Consider the following 19,001-nt stretch of genomic DNA (forward strand, 5'->3'; position numbering starts at 1 on the left):
GCGTTGGCGATTTGCGCCTTTAAAGTGAACGGTAGACAACTCGGCGCCGGTGTCAAGGGAGGAGGCGGGTGCTGGTGATCCAGTCGACTACGAAGAATAGGCGACTTGCGCGAGGGCTGATGTCGCATTCCCCCGTTAGCGATTGGACTGTGCCTTTCCTATTCACAAAGAACTGGATGCAGCATCTTCCTTGTTCGAGAAAGCGAGGGTAGTACTAGCAGAACTGCCGCGGTGAATCTCTAGGTATGCTGCGAGAGGGTGAAGGCGAATGGTTCCGCGAAAGTTGGTCGCCAATATTGCCACAAATTGTCAGCTTCAGTGCTCTGGTAAGGCGGTCAACTGTTTTCTCCGGGCGCGAGAGTTGGTCTCGTGGCTCGGAGAGGGAAATTATGCACAGAAAGGCATGTTAACCAGGCTAGGAGATATTCGCAGCGGCGATAGGTAGCTGTGCTGCACTCGAGCAGTCGCATATGAGGTCAGCGAGTGCAGCTAGCGGATAGAGACTGGTCTCGTCGGAACACAGTACTACCATGCGTTCAAACTGTGGGAGGCGCCGCAGGAAGAGCTCGTGCAATATTGGATGCTGGATCTTCTTTACGGAGTGGCCTCCTAGCAACCGACGGAATGGGTGCAGGAGTTGTGACGGTCGTTGGTCGCGGAGTTCTTCAGAGAGGAGCTGTGGAGGCCTACTCTGTTGCGATGGCTCGAGGCACTGCAGCACCGTGCGTTTCAGGTCGCCGCACGCTATTGCAGAAAGCGCACCTGCTACCAAGTCGTCTATGGCATCGGCAATGTCGGAGGGTAGCGCGGTGATGACATGCAGGTACCTTGCCATCAGTGAGGTGTGGCGCCGGAGTTGAAAACAGGCCTGTGCTTGCATAAACCGAATTTGAGGATTCTTCGGACAACAGCTGAGAAGCTTAAGCGCTGCGGCGATGACAGTAGACCTAACCGTGGTGTCAGTAGAAGTAGGAGGAGTGGCTTCCATAGCTAGTGTTGGAAAGAAGAACGTAAACGTGTTGGGTCACCACTTGTTGGGAGCTCGGTTTAGCGGAGGCAAGTAATGCACTTTTCGACAGGTTTAGAACGCATTGTCAACTGGCTTTATTCGAGTGGCTTATATGACGAGCGGCTGTGGGGGCGCCGAAGTTGGACGAGCAGGGTGCAATGACCCCAAACTCGATGCACGACAAGGGCAGCAAAAGGCATTAACTGCGACGGCGTGGTACAACTGCACAACGAAATGACGGATGGTTGCTCTACATTTCTCGACTTCAATAAAAAGGGGTTTAGGGACCCTTTAAAAACAGACTACTGTACAGAATAGGTATTGTGGTTAGCATTGCTTGTATACTTCAATATCTATACGTCTGTCCGAACCCATATGCCTATCTTTTGATGGTGTTGGCATATTGATATACAGCTCCACATTACGTGATGCAGCTTTCACGGCATGACGGATAAACATACTAACTCTACTACAATGACGGACAACAAAAAATTGTTTTGCACCTGATATAGACGTCGATCCAATGGTGTCGTTGGTCATTCGAAGTCAGAGAGAGTGAGCAGAAAATACTAAGTGCCAGCTAAACAAAATTGGCCGTGGTTGCGAGTCCGTTTTGGTGCAGCTTTCTTTGTGGGGTCTCCACATGTGGACGCCGTGTCGTGTGGGGCTAATAATGCGAAAAGCATTTTTTGCATATTTGTCCCCCTAAAGATTGTAAATACGAGTTTGAGCAATACGGTACGTGCCGACATCACCTTTATTCTCACCGTAATATCGACAAAAACCTTGGTGAGATAGGCTCGTTCGTGATTGTCAATGCTCAGTCCGAATTAAAGTACGGCAGCCAACTAAAAAAATCGTTATTGCGTAGTCGGATTCATAGCGACACAAAAACAAAGGTGTCCGTGAATGTGCTTACCGCTCTACTTTACCTAAATGGCACCCTGATTCTTCTATATCGCCCTTTTCACTAAAAACTAAACACTAGATTTCGACATGGAGAGAAAGGTGTCTAGAAAGTTCACACAAGAGAAGACAGCCTCGTGTTGATACTGCGAAAGCACACTAGACGCGCAAAAAATGTGAAGCCGTACTGCCAGTGTACTTTCTTGTTCTATTATAGGAATAATTGGTGACATTTAATAAACACGCGATGAGAAACATGGCGTGCACTTTCATAATATCAGTTATTGCAAAGTGTCAAAATGCCATACGCCTTTTCATTGTTTTAGGGAGGTTTGCGTACATTGTTTACATAGGGTCTTGTTTCTCGGGACTAGATGTAAAACTGTAACAATTATGGATTGGAAACATTGTCCTTATAGCAGAACTAATTCTGGAATTTCCTTTTTCGATGCAGCCGGCCGCCAGTGGGGATCGGAAGTAATATGGTATGCAAATGATGCATACACGTGTGCCGTATTATACGTGTTCAAGGAAAAAGGTGGTACGTACGTTGCTTCATATTACCGAAGTACAGAGAGAATATGAGAACACTGAAAGCCTACTATGCTGAATATTATCCAACAAAGCATGAAACAATGTGAACCTAGAGGCGAAAATGCAGAAAACGTCTCGCGGACTGTGCGTGAACAACCTGCCGCCGCGGTCGCAGCTCTCTTGTAATGTTATTTGCAACCTTCATCCGTAGCTTTTATGAGCTGCAGTTATCTTCAGTAATTACGAAGCTGTCACAAATTTTCTAACACGACTTATCCGTACACTTTCATTTGATTGCGCGTATTCGCAAATATTAACTTTCACCAGTGCACCAAAGGCTACTCAACAATAGACTATATTCACACTATCAATCAGGTGATAGAAAATTGTGCGAAATATAACCAACCTTTATATATAGCTTCCATTGATTACGAGAAAGCGTTTGATTCAGTCGAAACCTCAGCAGTCATGGAGGCATTGCACAATCAGGGTGTAGACGAGCCGTATGTAAAAATACTGAAAGATGTCTATAGCGGCTCCACAGCCACCGTAGTCCTCCATAAAGAAAGCAACAAAATCCCAATAAAGAAAGGCGTCAGGCAGGCAGATACGATCTCTCCGATGCTATTCACAGCATGTTTACAGGAGGTATTCAGAGACCTTGGGAGAATTGGGGATAAGAGTCAATGGAGAATACCTTAGTAACTTGCGATTCGCTGATGATATTGCCTTGCTTAGTAACTCAGCGGACCAACTACAATGCATGCTCACTTACCTGGAAAGGAAAAGCCGAAGGGTGGGTCTAAAAATTAATCTGCAGAAACCTAAAGTAATGTTTACCAGCTCGGTAAGAACAGCAGTTTACGATAGGTAGTGAGTCACTGGAAGTGGTAAGGGAATACATCTACTTAGGACAGGTAGTGTCTGCGATCTGGATCATGAGACGGAAATAATCAGAAGAATAAGAATGGGCTGGGGTGCGTTTGGCAGGCATTTTCAGATCATGAACAGTAGGTTACCATTATCCCTCAAGAGAAAATTTTATAAAATTTGTGTCTTACCAGTACTCACGTACGGGGCAGAAACCTGGAGGCTTACGAAAAGGGTTCTACTTAAATTGAGGACGACGCAACGGGCTATGGAAAGAAGAATGATAGGCGTAACGTTAAGGGATAAGAAAAGAGCAGATTGGGTGAGGGAACAAACGCGAGTTAATGATATCTTAGTTGAAATCAAGAAAAAGAAATGGATATTGGAAGGACACGTAATGAGGATGAAGGATAACCGATGGTCATTAAGAGTTACGGAATGGATTCCAAGGGAAGGAAAGTGTAGCAGAGGGCGGTAGAAAGTTAGGTGGGCGGATGAGATCAAGAAGTTTGCAGGGACAGCATGGCCACAATTAATACATGACTGGGGTAGCTGGAGAAGTATGGCAGAGGCCTTTGCCCTGCCGTGGGCTTAACCAGGCTGATGATGATGATGATCATAATGATGAGTGCATTCCGGTGTCAGATATCACCACGCCAACTTTCTAATTAGAATGTGCAGTGCTATGATGAGTGATTGCCTAGGAAAGCCAGCCAGTCAGGACAGTTTTGGAGCGTAGCTCTCAGGCACCTGTTCCTTCATTTTGCGTCGGTGTCCCTCGTAACCGAGAAAACGAGCACAGCAAATAATGCAGCGAACCTGCTAGCGCAGTGCAGGATGAACGACCGCGATAGCGAAGAGACCACGAGGTGGAGAGCGTAGGAGGAGGTTGCAGCGAAACCATGAGGCGCGAAGCGGAGGAGGAGGGTCTGACGACAGCGTGAGAAGCATAGTACCGCGCAAGACGGGCTCTGTGGAGACAACGGCTATGGGACGACGCCAGGGTAGCGTGGGAAAGACATATGGAAACAATGCGCCGCATGAGCGAAGGCCTTTCTGAGGCGGGTCCCCTCCGTCTCAATTCCCGGTACCTTGCTCACGACGGAAGACGGCGCGCTTCCTTCCCGTTTTGCTTCCTCCCCGTTTTGCTTCCTCCCGCGCGCGAGACTGAATCACCATCATCGACTCACCTTCGCACGTTTTTAGTTGTACATGCAGAAGACGGTATGCGGTGACGTTGTTATCGTGCTTGAATTTTATATGGAGCGGTTATACGGCGACCTCCACAATCAAGGCAGAAATGCGTCTGCATCGCCCATTTATTTATTATTGCAATGAAACAACACTTTCAGCTTCTATAATATAGCACGCGCTCCACAATGCTTTTTGTAGTAGTCGCGCAATGGCGCCATTGCTGCGAACATATTCTTTTAGGAGAATATTGTTTAGAAATTACTCCAGAAAGTTGCTAGTTGGAATTGTCAGATAGCGCATAAGCATCCTTTCAAGTAGCTCGCCTTGTACACATGTCTATGACGTATCCGAACGTATCGGGTCGTATGATGACGGCCGTTTGCTCAATTTATTTTAATTCACAATCATTATATGCCCTATTACCCGGAAATGTGCCGTACTCGGGGTTTTCAAAAAATGGTACCAAAAATCCCCGATGACGCAAGGATTAAAAGCGCGTCAAGAATTATCTGATTTACGTCAAATGTTTCGGTGGGTTCCTGCAAACAAATTAAACTAAGGGCTTTGAAAAAAAATTCGGTGCATTTCATTCTCGTTGGCAATCGAGCGCTGTCTTCTGGGGTGGGAGCAGAGAACACTTCCCCGAAGCCACGGCGAATCGATCATTCGGGCTGACTTAATTGCGGCGTAGTGCATGCATCATTAGGCAGGTGATGGCGCAGCCAATTATGAGGAAGTGGCGTGACGTCCTGAGCGTGTAAAGTGATCGTGTTGCTGACTTTCCGAGACCTACAGATGGTATAATGCTTTCGCATTCCCACAGATCAGCAGTCTAAAGCATCTCTGCCGAACTTATTGTTTGCTAATTAAACATTACTAGAATTATTTGTTCGCTTCATTATTTTGGCAGTTATACGTAATTAGTTACTTATTATATTGTTTTAGGGAAGAAAATATACGTATTTAGAATATACACAGTTAAGAGGTTGTAGGAGGAGGAGGAACTTTATTATTGCAGAAACCGTTGCGCGGTTTATTCCTGGGTGGTTCCCTCTGACAGGGCTCCACTGGCGATCGCGGCTCGCCGGGCCTGGTCGAGGGTCGCCAGTTGGCTTCCCAGGTCCAGTTCGGAGAGTCTCGCCTCCCAAGACCACGTGGTGAGTGTGCGTGTTGTGACTCATGGCGAAATTGCGTCGCCCGGACGGTCGGTGCATTCGTGTGTTATGTGCGCGAGTGTCGCTGTGTGGTTGCTACACCAGGGACATGTTCGAGACGTATAACTGTCTGGGCAGATTGCGTGTAGACGAGACAAGTGTGGGTATGTGTTAGTTTGCAGGCGGCGCCAGTCTCTTGCCTGGAGTTTATTGAGAGCTTTGTGTGGGGAAGCGTATTGCGTTCTTCCGAGCCGTTGGTCCTGTAGTATTTGTTGACCTGTCGTTAATAACTCGTGGTGGGTCGCTCGTCGGTCTGTCGGGGGCTGAAGAACGGTGTGGTCTGCCGCTCGGCTAGTGAGACCTCGAGCTGCGCAGTCCGCCTCTTCGTTGCCCCGCAGGTCTTCGTACCCGGGGCACCAGACGGTACCGTGGGTCCATTCTAGTGTGCGACCCAGGATTCGAATGGCTTGTATAGGGAGTGTTCCATTCATGTATAAACGACACGCCGCTTGTGAGTCAGTAAGGACGCCGGCGGACCTTCCCTTGCTCTCGGCGTCGCGAAGTGCGAGAGCGATTGCTGCTGCTTCTGCTGCTGCGCTGCATGTGGCGCGGATGGAGGCTGAGGCTACCAGGTTCGCCTGATTGACAACTGCGAGTGTGTATTTTGGCCCGCAACGTGGTGACGAGGGATACGGGCTAGCGTCCGTGTAGTATGTATCCGGGTCTCTGAAACAGCGTTTGTGCAACATGCGGGCTCGCGCTGCTCTTCTCTCTTGATTGTGGGTGGGGTGCATGTTTTTGGAGTAGGGTCTACTACAATGATATCTCTAATGTGGTTAGGCAAGAGTTGTGTTTCTTCTTTGCAGTACTGCGGTGTCAGTGGGTACCCTAGCCGTTGAAGAAGGTGTCTTCCCTGTTGAGTCTTGTTGAGGCGCTCCCTCTGCGCTATGAGCGTGGCACTTGCTAGCTCCTCAATGGTGTTGTATACGCCTAGCGCTAGTAATTTCTTTGTGCTTGTGCTTGACGGTAGCTGTAAGGCCGTTTTGTACGCCGTTCTTATAAGAGTGTCCATGCGCTCTGTGTCGCTTTTGCGCTTGACTTGATACGGTAGCGCGTACGTGACACGGCTGATGACAAGGGCTTGTACCAGTCTTAAGGTTTCGTCCTCTGTGAAACCATCTTGGCTGCGCGCTACCCTGGCGATGAGTGATGCGGTGCTTCTTATAACGTGATTTAATTTCTCTGAGGTTAGCTTTATGCCGTTGTTCTCCTGGAGGTGCATACCTAGTATGCGTGCGGTCGGGACGCGCTTTCTAGGTTGTCCGGCAATCTCGAGATGTATTGGCGGGGCTCGATGTTCCTTAGTTTGCTTAGGCCGGACTTGAAGGTACTCCGACTTGTGTGGGGCACACCTCATTCCTGCTGTGGTTAGGTATGACTCGATGTATCCGATAGCTGTGAGTAATGTGTTTTCTCTGTCGCCGTATGAACCCTTGGTTGCCCATAGAGTGATATCGTCGGGACAGAAGGCACATCCGAGTTTTGGGATGTTTTCCAGTTGCAAAGCAAGTTTTCGAAGTCCGATGTTGAAGAGGAAAGGAGATATTATTGATCCTTGCGGAGTACCCTTCTGCGGTAGATCATATATGTCCAATTGTAGTCCTGCTATGCCGATGCGAGCTTTGCGGTGGCTGAGAAAAGCCACGACATAATGGTGTACTCGCTCTCCACATCCTATGGCGGCGAGGCCATCTAGGATGGTTTCGTGTGCTGTATTATCAAATGCTTTTTCTACGTCGAGGGCTAGGAGTATGTTGTTGTTGCTGCCCGGTTGTGGGTTGAGGACCTCTTCCTTGAGGAGGAGGAAGACATCCTGTGCTGACAAGCCTTTCCGAAATCCGTACACGCAATTGTAGCTCAATATTCAGGGTAACAAACACCATCTACCGTTTGTCGAGACACTTCAACCTCCTCTTCACCTCACAACGTCCTTTTGTCCACAGCGGCACAAACTCGTATATGTGACATTCCCCCCGCTGCAAAAGCATCATCTCGATGGTTCCTAGGGTGTCCAATCACTGTGCGAGTTATAGGGCTCAGTCGCGAAACATGCACGATATTAGTTCTTGGTGTGGTTAAAAGACGTCGAAGTAACAGGTGGTATCTCATATGTGAGGCTGGTGACTTGGCGAAGAACTCGGACGCTGGCGCAGAATACAGCGGCAGCCGCTCGTACAGGCAACGAGGTGGCGCAATGAGGCACAATGGAGGGCGATCTTGTTGACAACGTTCGAGTGTGGAATTCCAGGTCGAGACGAAGGCTCTCAGCAACCTTCAGTACGAAATACGACGAGGTTTATTGTCATTGACAACCTTGCTGGACCGCTAGGTATAGGAAGGCACTGCAAGCGCTGTCAGTAGCACGGGGCTTACTCGCGATCACTGCACGGTTCTTCGTCTTCCTCTTCAGTCGGCACATACACACGGGCGCGTCAGCTTCAATACAAATGCGTTGCATGGCGAAACTGTAGCGTTTCTGCCAACTTGCAAGCTCCCAAGCAGTTACCCAGCCTTCGTCTTTTTCCTTTTTCAATGTCGTCAAAGTGTCGGCAACAGAGAGCTAGGACATTCCGATTAATGTCTCGAATCTACAGGCCGGCGGCCGGTTTTTGCAGAAGAAACAGTAAACGACAGCTAATACTTCGCATGGTGCTGACTTATGGTAGATACAAAATAGCGGGAAAAATGAGCGTGGCAGGCCACAGGCGGGAGCACGAACCAGCTTTGGCAAAGCCACAATCGCCGGACACTTTGCCGCTTCCGTAAACAAGCCATTCGCTCTCAGGAGGAACCACTGCTGCTCCGATTAGCGATCGTGAGAGAGGAGAGTTTCTCGTGGTATTCGACCCCGTTAATGAATCGACTGGTCCTGTTGGTTCTCCGCGATACTTGGCGAGCGACATGCTAGAAAAAAATAACTCATAGAACCCGGTCGTTTCGCTACAGGAAAATGTTGCCGCACGGATATTTTTGTTGCGCGGCAGTTTACCACCCATGGTATGCCACGCCTATTGTTCGTCGCTAGTCCGCGCCTGCGTAAACACCGACAGCTTTTCATTCATCTCAGCTGACGCACCATCTAGGTGCGGCGCCTGCAACACCACTCACGGCACTTCTCGCGTCGCCATTATTGCTATAGCCCTGCTCGCTGCCAGGGTGACGTCCCACTTGCCAAGTAACTGTTGCCTTGCGTCCTGGTTCACTCCAACGTGTCACACCTGTGTATGGTTCGAACACCGCCCGATGAATGAGCGCCGTGATGTTTGAGAGCAAGATGTTTCATTTTCATTTCATTTAATTGTTTCCACAAGCAAGAAGGTACATGGTTGTGGCGGAAAAACAAGCGGAAAAAAGTTGCGGAAAAGCAGCTTGACTGGCCCCAGGTTCCATTTACAATGGCAGCAGCAGGGAAGGTGGGATACGTTAAGGGAAAAAAAGAGGAGAAAAAAAGAAAGAAGAGCAAAAACACTAAGGGCAAAAATCACTAAGTACAACGGTACACAGTCAAGATTGCAGAAACATATCACGCAGATTTTTTTGCGGAAGAAGTGAGCACATCTATATTGAGCACAAATGAGCACATCATATGTTAAATTACAGCCCGTCCTCTCAGACAGCACATGAAGTCAGTTTTCAGTGCTGTCTTCAGAAAATGTACGGGGGAAGATAATAGACCAAAAAACGAGTCCTACTGAAGCTAAATGACTTGACAAGTGCCCTGGAAGATACATTCAAACAGCAAAGGCAAAATGTTCTCTAAACGAAATTGTTACATTGTTATTAAACATTAGCAGAGGTTATAGTTAAGGTTAGACGGCACGAATACACTGTTGACCGCAAAAGGCTCCGCCCGAAGCTTCATTTTTGTTTTAAGTTCTACGGGGCAATAACGGGCAGCGAAAATTAAGGCATCGACTTTCCACCAAGCTCAACCATCGCAGTAAGATAGAAAGAAAGAAAGAAAGAAAGAAAGAAAGGAAGAAAGAATGATAGAAAGGGGAATAGAAACGTGAGCTGTAGAGAGGGCGCTGGTGCAAAGAAAACGTGGGCATTACGCGCAGGCGCGCGAAGGGCCCCACCAAGGAAATGTTCAATTTAGGCAGCCATCTTAAAAACACAAAAAGTGTCCTCGCAGAATTAAAGCCAAATAAGCGATGTGGCAGTCTTCGAGTTGTGCCTGCGCGGACAAAGGCCAATTTTCCAGACGTCCCAATGCGATGGATACTGTCTTTGCGACTCAAATCAGCGACAGCGGCAGAATAAATATTCGGTGTTCGCCTCTCTGCCACAATCGTCACACGGTGTACTGTAGGTTATTCCAATGAAAGTAGCGCAAACCTTTTGTAAGCCACATTCTACCCCAGCCGGGTTAGAAGCAATGCGTCACGTCGAAGAATCCCGGCTGGAGGTCTGAGTGAAAGCGAAGGATTCCTTTCATGAAATCTGATGCGCCTTATACTATTGCGTTAGCACTGTTTCGGTACTTGAAGCACTTACGGGGGATAGTTTATGCATCTATGTTTTTTATGTGACCGTTTCCAGCCTTCTTAGTTAACTTGGTAGTCCGGAATCCAATGGGCAGCGCACCACCGGGCAGTGTTGAGCGAATACGTTTTGAAACCAATCAACCGACAAACATGGGTTACTGAGTATGTACTAATGTGTACATACGTGCAGCTCTAGTACGAGCCTCTTTCACGCCGGTGTAGATTATTGCAGATGTGCTATTGGGTAGGTGGCGCATCTCGAAAAAATTGAAGGGGCTCTTAGATAACCCAACGAGCCTGAATCTGAAAGTGTTGCGAGCACCGCGCAATGACTGGACGTTATGCAACAACGCAAGGCCGTAGGTTCTGCTCCAACCATAGGTAAAGAATTCGACTCCTAACAAAGGTCATGGGTTCGAGTGCCGTAACTTTACGTCAATTCACTGTACCCTAAATAACTTCACCTTAAATGGCACCAAACGACGTGGTTTCGACTCCCAGAAATGGTCGTGGGTTTGATTGCTTTATTTATTCATATCTTCAATGACTGAGACGTAATGAACAACATATGTCGCGGGTTCGACTCCAACCAAATGTCGGGAGTTGACGACCTTTTGGACCCGCGGTCGTCACACCAACGCCTCCAACTACTCCGGGTTTTTCTTCTCATGAGGCCTATAATGTTTTCGCATTAGAAGACCTGATAAGCCGAGTTAGAGCACTGGGTATAAGCCAGCAGGTAAATAGAGCTAACATGCCAGGCGACAGACCCCCTTGTCGGGGAAATAGGAATGTGAACGCTGTGTTCTTTATGCGAATATCGGGCAGCTCTGCCAGCGTAAACATTTGCGCTTATCCCGCAAAGCCTGCGCAGCCACTGGGAAATAATTTGGGAGCTTTTTTATTTGACATCGTGCTAAGCTTTGACATTTTCGTCCATTAGCTCTTCATGAGATTCACGTCGGAAGGCTGAATGCATACAGTGTAAAGCCTTTCCAGACACAGAAAACATGGTCCATATGCTATGAATCACCGTGTCATTCACTTAAAAAGCACTGCGCAGACCTGTGAATTCTCCAGCCATGGACTTCGTGACGCGTGCCGTCTTGAATCTCAGTGTTGCTCCTCTTGTCGGTATGAAGAGTGCACCGCTAGAACTGCTCGATTCAGTCTATACGTCATTATAGGTATGTACGTGGTTACTGTAATTCTCGTACAACAAGAGTAAACTTACTTGTTTTACAGCAGATGATGCTAGGTCCAACTTTTTCCGAAGTTTTGGAATCCTAAGGTGCACTTCTGGACGGCACAAACACCGTAGAGGTGACACCGATGTAGTGGCACGCTTACACGCCAATATAAACGAGGCGCGATATACACTGAGAACTTTAATGTAAGACGTTTGGTGTCTTTCCACGGTGGGATTGGCGAGTGGGTGGGAATGCTTCCGGGGAAAAATGCATAACTGGGCATGCATATTCTAGAAGGCGACTTCGGTCATTACTGAATAGTGCAGATCAAAGGTAATAATTTCATCCGTTGACGCAACACGTGGTAAACCGAGGCATGCAATAATAGCCTGTCCTAAATTGTCTGAGTAGTGGGAAAGTTAGTTTGGAGGTGTTAAATGTAACAAGTAGGCTGTAGCAGAGCTATCCAACAAACATCGTGTACAACTGTATCATCGCTCGTGTAGACAGCCACGAATTATTTCCTGTAAGGAACTCTAACTGATGACAAATACCAATCAGCTGCTGTTCCATATGGTTTACGTGATGGTCCCATGACAGGTGTAGGTGGATCACAACCCCCAAGCTTAGGTAACTTCTGTTCGAGGATATCACTTGTCTGTTGATTGGTCAGCCTCTGCGGACAATGGCTCGCGAGTAAATGCCACAACTGCGCACTTCTCCCGCGACAACAGCAATCCTCGTTTACAAAGGTACTGAGGGGTCAATGAAGTTGCCTGGCGAAGCCAGGCGTGAAGCTAAAGCCGTGTCACCCCCAAAGCCCATATACAGATGTCGTGGGCGTCAGAAGGAGTAGACAGTCGAACGGTGCTTGGTAGGTTATCGACTAGTCCAATGAGTTCCAAATGAAAGATCGCTGTCCTTAGTATCCCGCTCTAAGGGACCATGTGTCTACTTTAAAAATGAGAGGATGGGTCGTCGCTGCTGAGCACTTAGAACGATCCCATATATGTTGACAAAAATAAATATTTCCCTCAAGTCGTGTAACTTTTAAAGCTGTAAGGATGGTTTCATGGGTAGGCCTTTCACCGTCTAGAAACAAGGCAGCGGCCAATCGTTTATGTACATTCTGGTATTACACTTACAACACCAAGTTTGCGAGACACATCTGACTCCTTTAAGTGAACAAGCAAGATGAACATCGACAATGACAGGGATGCAGGTTGCTGCAAGAGATAGCAAGCCTATAAAATCCACTGAACAAAGCTGAGTTGGAGCTTGAGCAGGAAGGTCAATGGGGACAGGTAGTAGTAGGTCAAGTTGTACTACGCCGGCGGAACAGTCAATCAGAGCAGAATGGGCGGCCAAAAAGTCGAGTCCGAGGATAACATTGTGAGGGCAACGTTCGAGCGCACTGAACAAAACGGACGTGTGATGACCGGCGACACTGACACGAGCAGTACACATTCCAAGCACAGCCGGAGTTCCACCGTCGGCGACCTGGAGCATTCGAGTCGCAGCATGTGTCAGTACTTTCTTGAAGCGCGTTCGAAGCTCCGCACTCATGATGGAAATTTGGGCTCCAGTGTCGATGAGTGTTGTAATGGACAAACCATCCACGTCCACGTCCAGAAGGTTCCGATTAGTAGGCAGGGTCAGCAGAGGAATTTCAGGCCGGGGTTCTAGAGCAGCGTCACCTCCAGGAGCTGCCCCAGTTAGTTTCCCGTCGGAGAGCGGCGACGGTAAGCTGGGGACGGAGAGCGACGCAGTTGGGCGAACGGGAGCGGCAATTATGTGGTGATGGTGAACGGCTGGTCGCGGTGGCTTGAGAGTTGTCAGGAGCGTCTACAACCTCGGTGGAGAGGGATGGCAGGCGAGGATTCAGTCAGGAGCGGCGGTAGGCGAGAAAGCTTGGTCGAGACTGTGATGGCCAGGAACTTCGACAGTGGCGAGAGATGTGGCCCACACGTCCACAGTAAAAGCGGATGGGTCTATCGTCATATGTGCGCCATTCGGCGGGGTCGCGATGGCTCGGATACGGACCGTATTGGCTGCGGTGAACAAGGGCAAAGGCAGCAGACGAAGCAAAGTCAGGACGGCTGGCGGAGCAGATGGACGGAAGGCCCACATTGGCAAGTCCTTGGCGAATTACCGACTGAATGAGAGAGACAAGCGTCTGGGAATCGTCAAAGCACTGCGTCACTGGCGTGGCAGGAGACGCTGGTCCGATTTCTCGCCCAACGATACGTACGACGTTCTCTAAGGAGGTGGGCTCATGCGGTGGACAAACGTCTTCGCACATCGATGAAGCTGCGGTATTAGGTAGACGCGTAAACTGTTGAACTATGCGGCGATTCTTCGCGTCTTCAAAGCGGCGACATTCGTTAATGATTTCATTGATCGTTGTTACGTTCTTGTAAACAATCAGGTTAAGGGTGTCGTCCGCGATGCCTTTTAAAACGTGGCTGACCTTTTCTGCCTCTGCCATATTGTTATCCTCTTTGCGGCAAAGAGTGAGGATGTCCTGGATATACACCACGTAGGATTCAGTGGACGTCTGCACACGGGTCCCAAGGTCCTTCTTCGCAGGACGTTGACGGCCGACGGGCTTGCAGAACAAATCTCTAAGCTTCTGCTTGCACTGGTTCCAACTCGTAATCTCTTCTTCGTGTGTTTCGAACCCCGTGCCGTTTTCTTGCGGTAGAATATTATATTGGCCAGCATACGCGTGTTATCCCACCTGTTGTGTGCGCTGACCCATTCGTAATTCTGCAACCAGTCATCGACGTCAACGTTGTCAATCCCGGAAAACATACCAGGTTCGCGAGGCTGGGCCAGGATGACCGTCGGTGGCGACGACGGGGCCGTGGTTAAACTCTCTCCTTCGGATGGCATGGCGGCCAGGTTACAGCCGCTGCGGAGCTCCGTCTTGCGCAAGTGATTACCCCTCACGTGCACCAAAGATGTTACGGGAAGAAAGAAGCGTGCGTCTATTTACAGGTGGCTTGTAATGGCTGAGCCAGGAAGCGTAGAGCAGCGATAATGGTATGGTATGGTATGGTATTCCTTATGCGATGGCGCACACCCACTGTGGGGGATTGGCCAAGATTTGGATGAAATTAGGCTATCTTTATTAAAAAACTGAAAATGGTAAAGCTAACTGGAGGAAATGAACAAAAATAAAATGTTTAAGAATTCAAGACAGTCTCTTTGTAGCAATGATAAAATCCTCCACGGTTGAGCAAATATCCCTGTGGCACTGTCCAAGAGAGGAGGCTCCTAGAGAAAGGATATTTATAATTGAAAAGCTCAAACCAAGCTGTGTAAATCTTGATTCTAGATTTTTTCTTAAAGAAGTGAAACGGCGGCAGAATATGAAAAAATGATCTATTGTTTCATCTTCTCCACAGACTGGGCACAGAGGGGAGGGCACCAGACCTGCCCTGTGACGATAGAAGTTTAATTTTGGTATTCGACAACGTAATTGGGTAAAGATGACTTCAGTTTTTCTGGTGTGAAAGGAATTTTTAGGCCAAGGGAATAGGAGGTGTCGATATTCTGAAAAATTTGCTACAGCTGGGTTCAAGAAGTCTTGAGTAACTGTATATCTCCTGAATCTAGTAGTCGTCAGGTAAGCTATTGTAGGAAGTAATGGTAATACAGGGCCATTGAGGGCCGCTCTCGCGAGACTGTCAGCCATTTCATTCATGACTAATCCTTTATGTCCAGGCACCCAAAGCAATCTAATTAAATTTATGTGGGCAGGCACTAGAAAATGAAATGTACGTAAAAGGTTAGTGACACCATTTGCTGTGAGCGAGGAACATAAGGATAAAGAATCTGTTATAATTACTACCGCCGATGTTGACAGATTTAGTTTGCGTAAGGCTAGGACTACAGCCAGAAATTCAGCCAAAAATACGGAATAAAAGTCCGGAATCCTGATTGCAAATGACCAGTTTAGACAGGGAGAGAAAATGCCAATTCCAGATTTTTCTTCACACTGTGAGGCGTCTGTCGCGATGACCGTACTTATAGCTAAACTCAATAAATGATCCTGTAATAAGCCGTTTAATATATTATAAGGGAGATGTTATGCATTATTTGGGTAGATGTCATCAAATATAATTTCTAGGTTCTCTCGCACATCACAAATAGGCGGTACCTCCCAGAGACGTACATTTAAGGGATTTATCAATGTTTGTACGAAGACGACCTGTGGTGTATGAAAACGATGCCAGTGTACTCCGAAGAAAAGTGCAGGCTGAGAAATGAATATGTATTTCAATCCTCTAATAGGAGATTCATACAATTTCAAGACTGTTTGCACCGTCAGTAACCGAAATCTACACAATATTGAAGGCAACCTGACTTCTTGGTGTAATATGTTATTGGCAACATATTTCGGTAATCCGCAACACAGTCGTATAGCTTCCCGCTCAAGTAGAACAAGGGGACGTAATTTATAAGCTGGGGCACCAGAAAATAAAACACATCCAAATTCTAAAATGGGCCGCACATACATCTTGTATATCATTAAAAGTGGATCTCTCCGCATTCCGGACCGACTATTGCACAGCTTACGTAGCATACCAACTGCTCGTACTCCTTTTTTAACGATATGGTCAATATGGCCGAGCCAGTTGAGGGAACCGTCATATACTACACCTAAGTATTTCACCGACTCCACTTGAGGTATAGTCTCGAGGCGATAGGATATCGATATATTAACGGGATTGTTAAGAGGGAAAACCAATATCGAGGATTTTCTAACGTTAAGTGAAAGGCGAATTTTGTTTAACCAGGTTTCTATGGCGTTGAGGTAGTTTTGCAGTCGATAATATAGAGAGTGAATATCACTGTCTGATGCGAAGAAAGCAATGTCATCCGCGTATACGTATGTTTGTACATCTTGATGAAGAGGAATGGAAGACATCAGAATATTAAACAGTAATGGAGAAGTGACAGCTCCTTGAGGAACACCTCGTGATTGATTATATATACTCGAGGAAACGCCTCTCAGACTGCAGTAAAATGTTCTTCCATTTAAAAATTCACCAATCCAGTTTGAAAAATAATTTGGAATCTCTATATTTCGCAATATATCTAATAAAATTAAGTGTTCTACACTGTCGTAGGCTTTGGAAATGTCTAATGTCACAAGGGCACATATTTTCCTCTGTCGCCGTGCTAATTTTATTCTACTTTCTAGGTCCACGTGAGCATGCCAAATTGAACATGATGGTCGGAATCCAATTTGGCAGGGGCTAAGCAAGTCCTTGTTCTGTATAAATTTAAGCATGCGGGCATATAGAATTCTTTCAATTAATTTAACCAAATTTGAAGTTAGCGCAATTGGCCTAATGTTATCTATTTTATATCCTTCCCCATGATTTTTAAGAATAGGGATGATTTTAGCAATTTTCCACGCAGACGGAATCCATGAGAAGCAAATTGAGTGATTTACAATAGCTAAAAGGTCATCGGGAGCTTCCTTAAATAAAATTCTGAGCATAGTAGATGTTACCCCATCCCCACCCGGAGCTGAATCTGGAAGTCGCTCCACGATTTCAGCCAATTCTAACATGGAGATTTCTGTAAAATCATCTGATGCCCTTCGTAAGCGAGAACCACTTGGCAAGACAGAAGAAAATCTAATTTCTAATCCCTTCGCGATTTCTTCTAGTGATTGTTTCATTTCATCGCTACTTAAGATTATAGAGTCAATATTAATTTGACGCGGAAGAATTTTTCTACCGCGGAGAAAACGGAACAATGCACGCTTATTTTTATTGTTAGATAAGAAATCAAAATGCTTACAGTCGAATTCATCTTTGGCTTTAGAAACTGTATGTTTAAAGACAGCTCGAAAAAATTTATAGTCACTCCAATTTTGGGGACTCTGGTTATGCAATAATTTTTTCCAAGCAGCTTTTCTCTTTCTGTAGTCTCGAGTGCATTCTTCATTCCACCAAGGACTGTAAGAATTTCTTTTATTCAATCCAATCTCAAATTGAGCCTTTTTTTGAGAACTTTCCAAAGCGGAACAGATAATCGTGGTTTTTTGTTCTGTAGGCGCATCAGACAGAGATGAAAGAACATTTCGTAAGCATTTTTTAAAAATGTTGTAATTTATGAAGGTTCGAACCTGAACACCTATAAATGTTACCGGACGTGCAACGTCAAATACTATCGGAAGGTGATCACTGCTTGTCGAACAATCAATAGTCGACCAAGAAGTTACGGAGAGACTCGGGCCAGAGAATGTAAGATCTAGTGAAGAGTAAGATCGGCCTCTAACAAACGTAACAGATCCGGAGTTTACACACGTGAGGCGATTGTCCAACGACCAGTTCCACAATCGGGTGCCGCACAAATCTGTTCTTAAACCCCATGAGATATGGTGAGAATTGAAATCACCTGAGATCACAATGTCACGTCCACAAGAGTTAAGAACACTATCCAGTGTGCTAGTGTCCTGCACGCCAGATGGAAAATATGCATTAACTACGGTAAAAGGAGAACATCCCGGGAGAACCAATTTTATAGCTAGGATTTCACACTCTGGAGTAGAAACTTGAAATGAAATTTTAGCCTTATGGCAAATTTTAGATGAGATAAGTGTAAGTAATCCGCCACCTCTTGTAGGGCGGTCTAATCGAAATGACCTGTAGAATTTCAGTTGAAAAGATTTCTCAGGTTTTAGCCACGTTTCTTGTAACATAATTAAATCAGGATTTAGTTGAGAAGTTAAACAAGTTAAATCTACTGATGCAGAATATAAAGAGCGGCAGTTCCACTGAAGCACTTTTAGTGATCCTATTTTTTGGAAAGTGCCGCAGTCGAAACTGCCTTCTGCAGAATGTTATCCTTTAGAACAACACTGGACTGACTTTTCTTCGCCTTTGAGTGAGGACCGGGGGAGGAGTCTTCACTAATAGACGACATGGTTCTTTTATATGCTCGAGCATTTTGTTCTACCTCTGTCATCTCCAAATCTGTATTAATCAGATTACAAGTTGTAGGGCCCGCAGAAGAGGGATTTGAAAGTCCAATATCATTATTGCAAGGATTGGTGTCTGATCTTTCATGGTTAGTTTGGTGCTCAGGATCAATTGTTTGCGTTGGTACAGGAGCTGGGCAGGTAGTTTGCATCAAATGAGATAAATGACTAGAAACGGCTTGGGAGATACATTCACCAAGGCTCATTGCCAACCTTTCCATAGCTTTTGTAACTGCCTTTTCCACAGCGGCCTCTATAGTTGCAGTAAGTGATCGGTCCGTGGTAAGATTTTGTCTACCTATTGTCCCCGCATAGCCAGATGCCCTTTCTTTCACAATGTTTATGGCCTCCATCCTAGAGCAGCGTCGACGATCAATTAATTCAATCACCTGTAACTCTTGAGCCCTAACAGAACAGTTTAAATAATTGGCTGGATGATTTCCATCACAGAGACAGCATCGCTCTTCTTGGGCATTACAATTACTTTGAGCATGTTCTCCCCCACATGCGCAACAACGTAGTCTTGATTTACACCCTGCCATACTATGGCCGTATCGCCAGCAATTGCGGCATTGAATCGGACGCGACGCCAGG

At 46.6% G+C, this 19,001-nt stretch overlaps 1 protein-coding gene across 1 annotated transcript in view; it reads left to right on the forward strand.

Moving 5' to 3' along the window:
* The window catches only part of LOC142589087 (uncharacterized), a 33,316-nt gene that overhangs the window by 12,449 nt on the left and 1,866 nt on the right, over positions 1 to 19,001 (forward strand). Inside the window, exon 3 of the mRNA XM_075700874.1 lies at positions 2,370 to 2,456. Coding sequence (XP_075556989.1) covers positions 2,370 to 2,456 — 87 coding nt within the window. The remainder of the gene's footprint in view (positions 1 to 2,369; positions 2,457 to 19,001) is intronic.

Source organism: Dermacentor variabilis, chromosome 7 (assembly GCF_050947875.1).
Source record: "Dermacentor variabilis isolate Ectoservices chromosome 7, ASM5094787v1, whole genome shotgun sequence".
Lineage (NCBI taxonomy): Eukaryota > Metazoa > Arthropoda > Arachnida > Ixodida > Ixodidae > Dermacentor > Dermacentor variabilis.